At 46.0% G+C, this 16,439-nt stretch overlaps 1 protein-coding gene across 1 annotated transcript in view; it reads left to right on the top strand.

Annotated features, from left to right (window-relative positions):
* The window catches only part of ttc7b (tetratricopeptide repeat domain 7B), a 336,403-nt gene that overhangs the window by 10,832 nt on the left and 309,132 nt on the right, over nucleotides 1–16,439 (top strand). Inside the window, exon 2 of the mRNA XM_067992068.1 lies at nucleotides 4,653–4,807. Coding sequence (XP_067848169.1) covers nucleotides 4,653–4,807 — 155 coding nt within the window. The remainder of the gene's footprint in view (nucleotides 1–4,652; nucleotides 4,808–16,439) is intronic.

The raw sequence follows: 16,439 nt of genomic DNA, 5'->3' as shown, positions 1-16,439 counted from the left end.
CCGTCACTTCTGCCCCCCTCCCCCCGTCACTTCTGCCCCCCTCCCCCCGTCACTTCTGCCCCCCTCCCCCCGTCACTTCTGCCCCCCTCCCCCCGTCACTTCTGCCCCCCTCCCCCCGTCACTTCTGCCCCCTCCCCCCGTCACTTCTGCCCCCCTCCCCCCGTCACTTCTGCCCCCCTCCCCCCGTCACTTCTGCCCCCCTCCCCCCGTCACTTCTGCCCCCCTCCCCCCGTCACTTCTGCCCCCCTCCCCCCGTCACTTCTGCCCCCCTCCCCCCGTCACTTCTGCCCCCCTCCCCCCGTCACTTCTGCCCCCCTCCCCCCGTCACTTCTGCCCCCCTCCCCCCGTCACTTCTGCCCCCCTCCCCCCGTCACTTCTGCCCCCCTCCCCCCGTCACTTCTGCCCCCCTCCCCCCGTCACTTCTGCCCCCCTCCCCCCGTCACTTCTGCCCCCCTCCCCCCGTCACTTCTGCCCCCTCCCCCCGTCACTTCTGCCCCCCTCCCCCCGTCACTTCTGCCCCCCTCCCCCCGTCACTTCTGCCCCCCTCCCCCCGTCACTTCTGCCCCCCTCCCCCCGTCACTTCTGCCCCCTCCCCCCGTCACTTCTGCCCCCCTCCCCCCGTCACTTCTGCCCCCCTCCCCCCGTCACTTCTGCCCCCCTCCCCCCGTCACTTCTGCCCCCCTCCCCCCGTCACTTCTGCCCCCCTCCCCCCGTCACTTCTGCCCCCCTCCCCCCGTCACTTCTGCCCCCCTCCCCCCGTCACTTCTGCCCCCTCCCCCGTCACTTCTGCCCCCCTCCCCCCGTCACTTCTGCCCCCCTCCCCCCGTCACTTCTGCCCCCCTCCCCCCGTCACTTCTGCCCCCCTCCCCCGTCACTTCTGCCCCCCTCCCCCCGTCACTTCTGCCCCCCTCCCCCCGTCACTTCTGCCCCCCTCCCCCCGTCACTTCTGCCCCCCTCCCCCCGTCACTTCTGCCCCCCTCCCCCCGTCACTTCTGCCCCCCTCCCCCCGTCACTTCTGCCCCCCTCCCCCCGTCACTTCTGCCCCCCTCCCCCCGTCACTTCTGCCCCCCTCCCCCCGTCACTTCTGCCCCCCTCCCCCCGTCACTTCTGCCCCCCTCCCCCCGTCACTTCTGCCCCCCTCCCCCCGTCACTTCTGCCCCCCTCCCCCCGTCACTTCTGCCGCCCCTCCCCCCGTCACTTCTGCCGCCCCTCCCCCCGTCACTTCTGCCGCCCCTCCCCCGTCACTTCTGCCGCCCCTCCCCCCGTCACTTCTGCCGCCCCTCCCCCGTCACTTCTGCCGCCCCTCCCCCGTCACTTCTGCCCCCCCTCCCCCCGTCACTTCTGCCCCCCCTCCCCCGTCACTTCTGCCCCCCCTCCCCCCGTCACTTCTGCCCCCCCTCCCCCCGTCACTTCTGCCCCCCCCTCCCCCCGTCACTTCTGCCCCCCCTCCCCCCGTCACTTCTGCCCCCCCTCCCCCCGTCACTTCTGCCCCCCCTCCCCCCGTCACTTCTGCCCCCCCTCCCCCCGTCACTTCTGCCCCCCCTCCCCCGTCACTTCTGCCCCCCCTCCCCCGTCACTTCTGCCCCCCCTCCCCCCGTCACTTCTGCCCCCCCTCCCCCCGTCACTTCTGCCCCCCGTCACTTCTGCCCCCCGTCACTTCTGCCCCCCGTCACTTCTGCCCCCCGTCACTTCTGCCCCCCGTCACTTCTGCCCCCCGTCACTTCTGCCCCCGTCACTTCTGCCCCCCGTCACTTCTGCCCCCCGTCACTTCTGCCCCCCGTCACTTCTGCCCCCCGTCACTTCTGCCCCCCGTCACTTCTGCCCCCCGTCACTTCTGCCCCCCGCCACGTCTGCCCCCCGCGTCACTTCTGCCGCCCTCCCCCCCCGTCACTTCTGCCCCCCTCTCCCCCCCCCCCCCCCCCCCCCCCCCCGTCACTTCTGCCCCCCTCTCCCCCCCCCCCCCCCCCCCCCCCCCCCCCCGTCACTTCTGCCCTCCCTCTGCTGTTCGCTCTTCCCAGTGGGCCTCTGCCACTGCAACAATAATTGTTGGGCAATTTTTATTACAAGCTAGCTGATGGTGATAAACTAGGAGCTGTAAAACACTCGGGCGAAGTGCTGGTGGGAGACAGACAAATTTGAGATGACGATAATTCAGAACCGCACAAAACGTCAAGTGTATTGATTGAAGTGGGATTTGTTCTACTCTGTGATGACCCTGGGAAACACCCCTCTTGCACGACTGTGACTTGTTGCAAGGCCTTCTCTGCCCTTCTTCTGCAGGAGTTTAAGATGTATCTCTTCTTTAAGAGTGAGTCTGCAGTATGGGTTAGAACCTCGGGTGAATAGGTTGGTCAGGGCGGAATAAAAATACATTGGCAGTAAACTAGCTGGGTGCAGTGCTGGGTGCTGAGAACGTACAATACGCCATGCACCCCGCCCTGCGCCACGCACCCCACCCATCACGACTTAGCAGCATAACTCCGCACCATACTGATAATGAAGCTGTCCACGCCTGCGTGCAGCAAGACGTGGACAACATCTCGGCTTGGGCTGATAAGTGGCAAGTAACATTCGCACTACACAAAATCCAGGCAATGACCATCTCCAACAAGACCTCCCCTTGACATTCATTCACCTTACCATCTCTGAATCCCCCAACATCAACCTCCTGAGGGTCGCCACTGACCAGAAATTCAACTGAACCAGCCTCGTAAATGCCGTGGCTACTAGAGTAGGTCAGAGGCTGGGTATTCTGCAATGAGTGGCTCACCTCCTGACTCCCCAAAGCCTCTCAGTCGCAAGTCAGGAGTGTGATGGAATATTCTCCACCGGCCTGGATGGGTGCAGCTCGACACCATCCAGGACAAAGCAGCCCGCTTGATTGGCACCCCATCCACCACCCTAAACATTCACTCCCTTCACCACCGGCGCACCGTGGCTGCAGTGTGTACCATCTACAGGATGCACTGCAGCAACTCGCCAAGGCTTCTTCAACAGCACCTCTCAAACCCACGACCTCCACCACCTAGAAGGACAAGGGCAGCAGGTACATAAGAACACCATCACCTCCAAGTTCCCCTCCAAGTCACACACTATCCTGACTTGGAAATATATCGCCGTTGCTGGGTCAAAATCCTGGAACTCACTACCTAACAGCACTGTGGGAGAATCTTCACCACATGGACTGCAGCGGTTCAAGAAGGCGGCGGCTCACCACCATCTTCTCAAGGGCAATTAGGGATGGGCAATAAATGCCGGCCTTGCCAGTGACGCCCTCATCGCAAGAATGAATTTTTAAAAAACGCACACCTGGCATAACTCATCATTAGGAAGTTGGGTACAATTTTTCAGTTGAAGTGTGATAGAGTTGCGGATAAGATACCTGAAGTTGATGGTATAAATGGCTTTGAGAGATAATTAAATGTGTTTCTGGAGGGAAGAGTGAGGAGGTGGAGTTCAGATCTAACAAAAAGACCAGGTAGAGCATCTACTCAGAAAACATCAGATCCCAATGCCCCTTTTCCTGAAAAATCTTTGTGTTCTTCCATTCAGTGGGTAGATGGAAATAAAAGAAAGAATTAAAGCATTAAATAGCACCTTTCACATCTCAGGACATTACCGTGAATGAATTACTTTTTGAAGTGTAGTCATTGTTGTAATGTAGGAAAATGCAGCAGCCAACTTGAACTCAGCAAGGTCCCACAAACAAAAATGATCTGAATGACTAAAATGCTTTGCTGTAGTTTTAGGCAATGTCTGTAAAAATAAATTTGTAATAAGGCTTTGTTGAAATAAGCCAATCATGGTCAACCAGCCTTATCTTAGTCACTGTAGTAAAGAATTTAGCCTGTTGACATAAGCCGCTTATGTCTGAACGGCCTGGTCTCCCACTCATCAAGCTGACAATAACCAATCCCCCTTGTCTTCCCTGACCTTGTTATGTTGGAAAAACAACATCACATTTAGAGGTTCCAGGTTCAAGGGCCGGTCTGGTATTGGTTGCAAGACCAGTATAAGTACAGGTGATTGTAAGAGGTCAGTAGGAGAGGAAGAAGCTACAGAGAAGAAGGAATCATCCGAGCAGGTCGAGCATCTCTGCTCAGAAGAGAACGGGGTAATTTTGTTCTGCTCTTGTAACTATGGCTTGTGCATTGTAATTTTTAAAATTTGTCTGATCACCTCAATAAAGAACTCTTCACCACCCACAAGGTGTCAGAGTTGAATTTATTACAAATCTTAGTTACCAACTGAGCCAAGCTGACACAAGTGCCACATAGTGATCTCTTTTTTCTGAAGAGATTATGCTGCAGTCATCTTCTGCACTTCAGTCAGAACCAGTGTTGCGAACAGAATGCAGATGTTTAAATAAAAGAAAGAACTTGCATTTATATAGCGCCTTTCACGACCTCAAGACATTCCAAAGCCCCTTGCAGCCAATGGAAGTACTTTTGAAGTGTGGTCACTGTTGTAATGTAGGGAAACGCAACAGCCAATTTGCGCACAGCAAGGTCCCACAAACAGCAATGTGATAATGACTGGATAACCTGGTTTTATTTACAACTGTCACAAGTGCAGCTGAAGCTAACTGAATAAGAAGCAGCAATCCCACGAATGGCTCTCTTTAAGACTCTGTCCTCTCTACTCTTTCCCAGATGATCTGGCAGAGCTGCTTCTCGGGGAGTCGAAGCTGGAGCAGTACCTGAAGGAAAACCCAGTCAAACCGGGGGCCAGTCCGCTCGGTCCCAAGCCAAAGCTAATGGAGGTGAAGAAGCATTTGACAGCTGCACTCGATAGAGGGAACTTAAAGGTAATTCATCTTTAAATTAAAAAGCGGGGGGAGGGGTCAGGTGAAGGGAAATTTAGAAATCTAATGAGGAAAGTCAAGGCAACAAAGCAGTGTAGAGATTTGGGTAAAGATAAGCAGAGTGTGGCAGGAAGGGACAGAGAGTTTACCAATAATAATGCATCGGCAAATAATGTCAAAGCAGGAAAAAAATGGCAAAAAGTCAAAATTAAACGCTCTTTATCTGAGTGCGCGGAGCATTCATAACAAGATAGATGAATTAGTTGCACAAGTAGAGATAAACGGGTTTGATCTAATAGCTATTCTAGAGACATGGTTGCAAAGTGACCAAAGTCGGCAACTAAATATTCCAGGGTACATGACTTTTAGATAAGACAGGCAGAATGGAAAGGTGTAGCCCTAATAATAAAGGATGACATAAGAACAGTGATGACAAATGATCTTGGCTCGGAAGATCAGGAAGTAGAATCAGCATGGGTGGAAATAAGAAATAACAAGGGGCAGAGAACACTGGTGGAAGTAGTTTATAGGCCCCATAATAGTAGCAATACCGTTGGACAGAGTATTAATCATGAAATAATAGGAGCTTGTAACAGAGGTAATGCAGTAATTGTGGGGGACTTTAATCTTCATTATAGACTGGGCAAATCAAATTGGCAAAGGTAGTCTGGAGGACGAGTTCATGGAATGCATACGAGACAGTTTCCTAGAGCAATACGTCATGGATCCAACCAGGGAACAGACTATTTTAGACCTTGTATTATATAAGGAGACAGGACTAATTAGTAATCTCACAGTAAGGGATCCTCTGGGGAAGAGTGATCATAATATGATAGAATTTCACATTGAGTTTGAGGGTGACGTACTTAAGTCAGAAATTAGAGTCTTAAACTTAACTATGTAATTGACTTTATTTATAAGGGGCGAGTTGGCTAAGGTAGATTGGGAAACCAAATTAAAGAGTATGACGGTTGAAAAGCAATGGCAAACATTCAAAGAAATATTTCAATATTCACAACAAATATATATTGCATTGAGAAATAAAAACTCCACGGGAAAAGTGATCCACCCGTGGCTAGCTAAAGAAGTTATGGATAGTGTTAGTTAAAAGAAGAGGCCTATAATGTTGCCAAGAAGAATGGTAAGCCTGAGGAATGGGAGAGTTTTAGAAACCAGCAAAGAATGACTAAAAAATTGATAAAAAGAGAGAAAATAGAATATGAAAGTAAACTAGCAAGAAATATGAAAACGGATTGTAAGAGCTTCTACAAGTATGTAAAAAGGAAGAGAGTAGCGAAAGTAGATGTTGGTCCCTTAGAGGCTGAGAAGGAGAAGTTGTAATGGGGAATCAGGAAATGGCAGATTTGTTAAACAAATATTTTGTATCTGTCTTCACAGTAGAAGACACAAAAAGCATACCAGAAATAGTGGGGAACTAAGGGTCTAATGAAAGTGAGGAACTTAAAGTAATTAATAGCAGTAGAGAAAAAATACTTGAGAAACTAATGGGACTAAAAGCTGATAAATCCTCTGGACCTGAAGGTCTACATCCGAGGGTTCTAAAAGAGGTGGCTGCAGAGATAGTGGATGCATTGGTTGTGATCTTCCAAAATTCCCTAGATTCTAGAACGGTAAGGTAGCAAATGTGACCCCCCCCCCCCCCCTATTTAAAAAAGGAGGGAGAGAGAAAACAGGGAACTACAGGCCAGTTAGCCTGACATCAGTTGTCAGGAAAATGCTGGAATCCTTTATTAAGGAAGTGGTAACAGGGCACTTAGAAAATCGTAATATGATTAGGCAGAGTTAACATGGTTTTATGAAAGGGAAATCGTGTTTGACAAACCTATTAAAGTTTTTGAGGATAGAACTAGCAGGGTAGATAAAGGGGAACCAGTGGATGTCGTATATTTGGATTTTCAAAAGGAGTTCGATAAGGTGTTACATAAAAGGTTGTTACACAAGATAAGGGTTCATGGGGTTGGGGTTAACATATTAGCATGATAGAGGATTGGTTAAAGGACAGAAAACGGAGTAGGGATAAACGGGTCATTTTCAGGTTGGCAGGCTGTAACTAGTGGGGTACGCAAGGATCGGTGCTTGGACCTCAGCTATTTACAATCTACATTAATGACTTAGATAAAGGGACCGAGAGTAATATATCCAAGTTTGCTGACGATACAAAGCTAGGTGGGAAAGTAAGCTGTGAGGAGGACACAAAGAGTCTGCAAAGGGATATAGGGTTAAGTAAGTGGACAAGAAGGTGGCAGATGGAGTATAATGTGGGGATTGTGAGGTTATTCACTTTGGTAGGGAAGAATAGAAAAACAGAATATTTTTTAAATGGTGAGAAACTATTAAATGTTGGTGTTCAGAGAGACTTCGGTGTCCTCGAACAAGAAGCACAAAAAGTTAGCATGCAGGTACAGCAAGCAATTAGGAAAGCAAATGGAATTGGCCTTTATTGCAACAGGGTTAGAGTACAAAAGTAAGGAAGTCTTACTACAGGGCTTTGGTGAGACCTCATCTGGAGTACTGTGCAGTTTTGGTCTCCTTATCTGAGAAAGGATATACTTACCTTAGAGGCGGAGCAGCGAAGGTTCACAAGATTAATTCCTGGGACTTTAGAAGAATGAGAGGTGATCTCACTGGAACAAATAAGATTCTGAGGGGGCTTGACAGGGTAGATTGTGAGAGGTTGTTTCCCGGGCTGGAGAGTCTAGAATTAGGGGGCATAGTCACAGGATAAGGGTTCGGCCATTTAAGACTGAGATGAGGAGGAATTTCTTCACTGAGGGTGGTGAATCTTTGGAATTCTCTACCCCAGAGTCATGTGGATGCTCAGTCGTTGAGTATATTCAAGGCTGAGATCGATGGATATTTGGACACTAAGGAAATTAAGAGATATAGGGATCGGGCAGGAAAGTGGAGTTGAGATCGACAATCAGAAATGTTCTTATTAAATGGCAGAGCAAGCTCAAGGGTCCGAATGGCCTACTCCTGCTCCTATTTCTTTTGTTCTTCTGTTCCTATAGAGCTGAGTCATGCTGGCGTGTGGAGCTTACAATGTTGCCAAAAAGAGTAGCAAGCCTGAGGATTGGGAGTATTTTAGAAATCAGCAAAGGACGACTAAGAAATTGATAAAGAGGGGGAAAATCCCTGTGAGGAGGAAAGATCCCACAAAAAGGGTGAACCAACCATGGCTAACTATGGAAGTCAAGGATGGTATCAGGTTAAAAGAAAAAGCATACAACATGGCAAAGATTACTGGTAAGCCTGAAGATTGGGAGAACTTTAAAAACCAGCAAAGGATGACTAAAAGAATAATAAAGAGGGAGAAAATAAATTATGAGAGTATACTAGCAAGAAATATAAAATCTGACAGTAAAAGCTTCTACAAGTATATAAAAAGGAAGAGGGTAGCTAAAGTAAACATTGGTCCCTTAGAGGATGAGATGGGGGAAATAATAATGGAAAACAAGGAAATGGCAGAGGAATTGAACAGATATTTTGTATCTGTCTTCACAGTAGAAGACACTAATAACATACCAATAATAGTAGAAAATCAAGGGGCAAAGGAACTAAAAACAATCACTATTACCAGAAAAAAAGTGCTAAGTAAACTAGTGGGTTTAAATGCTGACGAGTCCCCTGGACCTGATGGCTTGCATCCGAGAGTCTTAAAGGAAGTGGCCACAGTGATAGTGGATGCATTGGTTGTAATCTTCCAGAATTCACTAGATAGATTCTGGAAAGGTCCCAGCGGATTGGAAAACCGCAAAAATAACACCCATATTCAAGAAGGGAGTGAGACAGAAAGCAGGTAACTATAGACCAGTTAGCCTAACATCTGTCATTGGGAAAATGCTAGAATCCATTATTAAGGAAGTAGTAGCAGGACATTTGGAGACTCCTAATACAATCAAGGAGAATCAACATGGTTTTATGAAGGGGAAATCATGTCTGACAAATTTATTAGAGTTCTTTGAGGAAGTAATGGGCAGAGTTGATAAAGGGGAACCAATGGATGCAGTATATTTGGATTTCCAAAAGGCATTCGATAAGGTGCCACATAAAAGATTACTGCACAAGATAAGAGCACATGGTGTTGGGGGTAATATACTGGCATGGATAGAGGACTGGCTAACTAACAGAAAACAAAGAGTCGGGATAAAAGGGTCATTTTCAAAATGGCAATCTGTAACTCGTGGGGTGCCACAGGGATCAGAGCTGGGGCCTCAACTATTTACAATATATGTCAATGACTTGGATGAAGGAACAGAGTGTCTTGTGGCCAAATTTGCTGAAGATACAAAGATGGGTGGAAAAGCAAGTTGCAATGAGGACCAAAGTGTCTGCAAAGTGATATTGACAGGTTAAGCGAATGGGCAAAAATTTGGCAGATGTAATATAATGTGGGAAAATGTGAATCATCCACTTTGGGAGGAAAAATAAAAAAGCAAAATATTATTTGAATGGAGAAATACTACAAAATACTGCGGTACAGAGGGATCTGGGTGTCCTCGTACATGAAACACAAAAGTCAACATACAGGTGCAGCAGGTAATCCGGAAGGCAAACGGAATATTGGCCTTTATTTCTAGGGGGATGGAGTATAAAAGCAGGGAAGTCATGCTACAACTGTACAGGGTGCTGGTGAGACCACACCTGGAGTACTGCGTACAGTTCTGGTGCCCTTATTTAAGGAAGGACATACTTGCATTGGAGGCAGTTCAGAGAAGGTTCACTAAGTTGATTCCGGGTGTGGAAGGATTGTCTTATGAGGAAAGATTGAACAGGTTGGGTCTATACTCATTGGAGTTTAGAAGAATGAGAGGAGATCTTATTGAAACATACAAGATTCTGAGGGGACTCGATAGGGTAGATGCTGAGAGGATGTTACCCCTCATGTGGGAATCTAAAACTAGGGGGCATAGTCTCAGAATAAGGGGTTGCCTGTTTAAGACGGAAATGAGGAGGAATTTCTTCTCCGAGAGTCGTGAATCTTTGGGATTCTTTACCCCAAAAAGCTGTGAAGGCTGAGTCATTGAATATATTCAAGGCTGAGTTAGACAAATTTTTGATCAGCAAGGGAGTCAAAGGATATGGGGAAAGGACGGGAAAGTGGAGTTGAGGTAAAAATCAGATCAGCCATGATCTCATTAAATGGCGGAGCAGGCTCAAGGGGCCGAATGGCCTATTCCTGCTCCTATCTCTTATAGTCTTATGGTCTCTTATGGTAAAATTGAATACAAGAGTAAACTAGCAAGAAATATAAAAACAGATTGTCAGAGTTTGTACATGTATGTAACAAGGAAGAGATTAGTGAAAGTAAATGTGGGTCCCTTAGAGGCTGAGACAGGATAAATTATAATGGGGAATAAGGAAATGGCAGAGACATTAAACAAATATTTTGTATCTGCCTTCAAAGTAGAAGACACAAAAAACATACTGGAAATTGTGGGGAACTAAGGGTCTAATGAGAGTGAGGAACTTAAAGTAATTAAGATTAGTATAGAAAAAGAACTGGCAAAATTAATGGGACTAAAAGCCAACAAATCCTCTGGACCTGATGGCCTACATCCCAGAGTTTTAAAAGAGGTGGATGCATTGGTTTTGATCTTCCAGAATTCCCTAGTTTCTGGAGCGGTCCCCGTGGATTGGAAGGTAGCAAATGTAACCCCACTATTCAAGAAAGGAGGGAGAGAGAAATCAGGGAACTATAGGCCAGTTAGCCTGAGTAGTAGCGAAAATGCTGTTATTAAGGACATAGTAACAGGGCACTTAGAAAATCATAATATGGTTAGGCAGAGTCAACACGGTTTTATGAAAGGGAAATTGTGTTTGACAAATCCATTTGAATTTTTTGAGAGTGTAACTAGCAGGTTAGAAAAGGGGGAACCATTGGATATAGAATATTTGGATTTTCAAAAGGCATTCAATAAGGTGCCACACAAGAGGTTCTTGTACAAGATAAGGGCTCATGGGATTAGGGGTAAAATATTAGCATAGATTGAGGATTGGTTAACAGACAGAAAACAGAGAGTAGGAATAAATGGATCCATTTCGATTTGGCAGGTAGTAACTAGTGGGGTGCTGCAAGGATCAATGCTTGGGCCTCAGCTGTTTAGAATCGAAGAAATGTTGGTAGTCAGTGATTTGGATGTCCTTGTACATGGATCACAGACAGTCAACATCCACGTACAGCAAGCTATTAGGAGAGCAAATGTTAGCCTTTATTGCAAGGCGGTTGGAGTATCGGAGTAAGGAGGTCTTGCTGCAATTATTTAGGGCTCTGGTGAGACCACACATGGACTACTGTGTACAGTTTTGGTCTCCTCATCTAAGGAAGGATATACTTGCCTTGGAGGGGGTAATCAAAGGTTCACTAGATTCATTCCTGGGATGAGAGCCAAGTTGTGCCGGTGCGCAGAGCCGAGTTGTGCCGGGTTTGTTGTGTTGCGTGTAGTGTATGGAGCCAAGCTGGGCGTAGTGTTTGTTTTCTGAGTTGTGCTGGGTTGTGTTGTGTGTGGTGTTTAGTTATGCTAGTGGTCTGGTGCTGGTGTTCAGTGCTGAAATATGTTTGGTTTGGTTCCATGAGTGTTGGCCACCTGCAAGTAACCATTTCAATGAGCTTGAGTGTAACGGTGATTTTTGGCAGGTTATTTGACTGATCCCCATCCTGTCCTCACCAGATATCCACATTGGCGCATAGGAGGAGGGAGCACTTTCCAGCAGGAATGCACTGGTTGAACATGCAGCTCCCACTCGTAGCTGTGCTACCGATCTCTTCCACTGGGCTTGTCTCGGGAATCAACAACACCTCAAGTCCTGTCTGAAGGAAGAGTGGGAATTGCGTCTCATCCCAGTGTACTCCTGCTGGGAAAACCCATAGTGCTGCCTGAGGTATTTTTTAAAATTCCTAGCTTGGTAGGTGAGCTGTTTCAGCTGGGTAGCTTTTCCGAGGGTAGTGTTATTAATTAATAGTAGTCACCTCACCACACTTACCTCTCCCACAACACCCTGTTTGAATCCCTTCAATCAGCTTTCCAGCCCCACCACAGCACCAAAACGGCCCTAACCAATATCATGAATGACATTTTCTTTGACTATGGTTGTGTTGTATTATCCCATCTCGTCCTCCTCAAGTATTCACAGTCAGCAGGGTCAATTAAATAAACTTCTACCACCCTTTCCATGTAGAAGTGTTTCCTAACTTCACTCCTGAAAGTCCTGGCTCTAATTTTCAGGCTACGTCCCCTAGTCCTAGACTCCGCAACCAGCGGAAATAGTTTCTCTTTACCTACCCTATCAGTTCCCCTTAATATCTTGAAAACTTTTGACAGCTTCGACATGGCCGACCACAAAGAATGGACTGCAGCGGTTCAAGAAGGCGGCCCACCACCAACTTCTTAGGGGCAACTGGGGATGGCAATAAATGATGGCCTTGTCAGCGGTGCCCACATCCCGAGAATTAATAAAGTAAAATCTTCTGAGCTAGAGCCGAATTAATAAGCATTCTCTTATTGACAAAGTTCCCTGACCAAATTGATAATATATTAAATTTGCTTTGTATGTTGTGCATTCCTTATATGGGCATCATCGTTCTGTCATGCCTCCAGATGGTGTCTGGATAGGATTTGTCCATTATAAAGCTACCTGTCACACCATCATACATGCAACTGTTCATGTCTACAACTAGAAGGAGCTTCACCAGATCCCCACCTTTAACATCACTAATGCACTGAGGGAAATTTGCATTGTGCTTTCTTTCCATGGGCAATGCCACGGGAGATCCACTCGTAACGGTTAAACTCTGATTGATCTCAGCCTGTGATTACTTTACAATGCTTGGACTTTATTGCTACCCCAGCAGAATAATGGCCCAGTTTTTGCTGTCAAAAGTACGGTGAGGCTAATGGCGTTATCCATTATTTATGCGCAAAGGCTACAGCAACCTCAGGCGAGGGGCAGATGGAACGTGGGAATCCAAAAGTTGCTCTCTGAGATGCACTGCTCCGCTGTTTGTTTTGTGCAAATGGCATCTCACTGTCTGCCTCACCATTAAAATACATTGAACGGTGTGAGGTTGCTGTATTTGCATAGTAGATACGAACTAAACTCGCCTCAAAGTTAGGGCTGGTCTGAAGTGACGCAAGAGCCATTTAAGAGCATATTTAATTCATTCTGAATTCAAACAAAGGTAGCTTTTTGGCTGTCAAAGATTTAACGATGTGCTAAGTGTTAATTACTGCCAATCAACCTCTCTAGCACTGAAAATTACTGATTATAAGTGTGGAGTTTCATTCCTTCAGGTTTTAATTGTTGTTGGAGATTTTAAAAGTGTCAAATTTAAAAGTTTTAATTTTTTTTAACTTTTCCTTTCTGTTTTTTTTCTCTCTCTCTTACTCCAATCTTTCTTTCCCTTACTTTATTTCTCTTTCTGTACTTGATTTGACATTGAATTCACCCACTCTAATTTATACAGTCCTTACGCTGTTTATTTCTCAATCCTCCAATCTGGTTAAGGAGATACACAGTTGCTTGCCCTGTTCACTCAGGTCCCAGATGTCCTGTTTCCTTCGCTGCGCCGTTATCAGCTTGCACTTTCAGCAACTTGTCACACAAAATTAAAAACCTAAACGTGCAAGGGCAAGTCTAACTATCGGCAAACACCGTTAATTATGGCCCTATAATATACATTATCAAGTATCACACGTTTTCAAGATATTAAGGGGAACTGATAGGGTAGGTAAAGAGAAACTATTTCCGCTGGTTGCGGAGTCTAGGACTAGGGGACGTAGCTTGAAAATTAGAGCCAGGACTTTCAGGAGTGAAGTTAGGAAACACTTCTACATGGAAAGGGTGGTAGAAGTTTATTTAATTGACCCTGCTGACTGTGAATACTCCCCTCTCCTTAAAAATAATGCCTGCATTAGTATGTATGTGAAACTTGCCCAGAGCAAGATGCAGTTTACTTGTGTCCCTTTTACTCTTCTCACTTCAGAATCATAGGTTGAGGTTGTAATGGTTACTTTTTATATCATATGTGTGTTCATTCAAAATTTATACAGCAATCAGTACAATTATACAGCACATTCAGACTGTAGTCAAATAGTACATCAACAGTCAAGCCATAGAACTGGGTGGCCTTACTGATCTAACCCGGAAAGAGGATCCATGATCACAGTATCCCTTGGGCTACTCAGATAATTCTTTTAGATAAAGCTGCCTTGTTTGGTAGCGCGAAACGCTTCCCCCGCAAAATGCTCTACCTTTACAGAATAGCTGACTTGATTTTCATGACTAAAGAACATAAGAAAAAGGAGCAGGTGTAGGCCATATGCCCCCTCGAGCCTGCTCCACCATTCTATCAGTTCTTGGCTGATCTTCGAACTCAACTCCACTTTCCGGCCCGATCCCCATATCCCTTGATTTGCCCTAGAGTTCATAAATCTATCCATCTCAGCCTTGAATATATTCAATGACTCAGCATCCACAGCCCTCTGGGGTAGAGAATTCCAAAGATTCACAACTATCTGAGTGAAGAAATTCCTCCTCGTCTCGGTCTTGAATGGCCCACCCCGAATCCTGCGATTATGCCCCCTAGTTCTAGACTCTCCAGCCAGGGGAAACAACTTCTCAGCATCTTCCCTGTCAAGCCCCTTCATAATCTTCTTTGTTTCAATGAGATCACCTCTCATTCTTCTAAACTCCAGAGAGTATAGGCCCATTCTACTCAATCTCTCTTCATAGGACAGCCCTCTCATCCCAGGAATTAATCTAGTGAATCTTCATTGCACCGCCTCTAAAGCAAGTATATCCTTCCTTAGATAAGGAGACCAAAACTGTACGCAGAGCAAAGAGCAAATCATAAGAGAATTGTGTCATTGGGTTACCAAGGGAACCAATCGTCAGATGATTGAAAGGGTAAGACCAGGCAAAGTTCTACAGTTCAGAACTTGTGTTTTTATGTACATTGAGTAATGTGGGTGGAAACACAAAACCCCACAGCACAGGACATCACTAAGGCTGAAAAGAACAGTAGATGAGATAACAGAAAGAATGTGCATTTATATAGTGCCTTTCACAACCTCTGGACACCCCAAAGCGCTTCACTATCAATGAATTACTTTTGAAGTGTAGCTACTGTTGTAAAGTAGGGAAACGTGGCAACCAAGTTGCATATACAAGGTCTCTCAAAAAAAAGAAGTGATAAATGACTAATCAAAGTGTTTTTAGGGATGTTGGTTGAGGGATAAAGATGAGGGTAAATCTAGAGGTAGTGGTTGGATGATTACTGACGGGTTTAAAACCCTGTGTATTGCAGAAAGAAGGTAAGACTGAGGGAGATAAGGAGTTCCACAGTTATGAAAGAATGAGTTACAATATCGGACAGTGTGATGAGTCCTGCTTTCAACACAGTGAGGATGGAAGGAAAAGGAAGGCTGGGTGGGACTACATATTGGGAGCTTGGAAGGAACGATGCACGGAGGTTTAGAGAGGCGCTATCTGCAGCAGTACTTACAAAACAGTAACGGCTTAGAACAGGTAGAAGAAACAGTATTGCTTCTCTGTACTCCCTCTTTCTGGAGATGAATCAACATAATAACGATACAGACATCTGCAATGCACCAGCTTGGTCCCGGTTTATCCGATCAACATGCAGATTGTATCCCGACTGTATGAAAGCAGTTTCAACCCAAAATCCATGATCTATTATGAATCATCTGATCCCTTAGACTCACCATTTCTTACATTAGAAATCTTATTGAAGCTAACCCTGGTTTCATTTACTTGATTCTCCAACAGCATTTCTGACATACAGCATTTCTGACATACAGACCCCACTACACATCTTCTAACTTGTGGAATTTGAAGGTGATGGGAAAACTATTTTGAGATGGTGTTAATTTTCTTTATACTGGGCAAAAGACATGGAAGGAGCTGGTGAACAAGTCACTAATGAAGATCAAGTGTAATTTTTTGCTCCAAAGACTACAACTTTATAAATCACTGGTTAGGCCTCAGCTGGAGCATTGTATCCAAATCTGGGCACCATACTTTAGGAAGGATGTCAAGCCCTTGGAGAGGGGGCAGAGAAGATTTACTGGAATAGTACCAGGGATGAGGGACTATGTGGAGAGACTGGAGAAGCTGGGATTGTTCTCCTTAGAGCAGAGAAGGTTAAGGAGAGATTTAATGGAGGTGTTTAAAATTAAGAAGAGTTTTGATAGAGATTAAAAGGTCCATATATATGAATCATTAAAATATCATGGACAGGTACAGAAAATAATCAAAAAGGCTAATGGAATGCTGGCCTTTATATCTAGAGGACTAGAATACAAGGGGGTAGAAGTTATGCTACAGCACTCAAAGCCCTGGTTAGACCACACCTGGAGTACTGTGTTCAGTTCTGGGCACCACACCTTAGGAAGGATATATTGGCCTTGGAGGGAGTGCAGCGTAGATTTACTAGTATGATACCTTGAAACCAAGGGTTAAATTATCTTGGAGAAGAGATTCCACAAACTAGGGTTGTATTCCCTGGAATTTAGAAGATTAAGGGGTGATTTGATCGAAGCTTTCAAGATATTAAGGGGAATTAATAGGGTAAATAGAAAGAAACTATTTCTGC

This window comes from Heptranchias perlo, chromosome 10 (genome assembly GCF_035084215.1).
Source record: "Heptranchias perlo isolate sHepPer1 chromosome 10, sHepPer1.hap1, whole genome shotgun sequence".
Taxonomy (NCBI): domain Eukaryota; kingdom Metazoa; phylum Chordata; class Chondrichthyes; order Hexanchiformes; family Hexanchidae; genus Heptranchias; species Heptranchias perlo.
The sequence above is the reverse complement of the archived record's forward strand: the minus strand, read 5'-3'. Positions and strand labels throughout refer to the sequence as shown.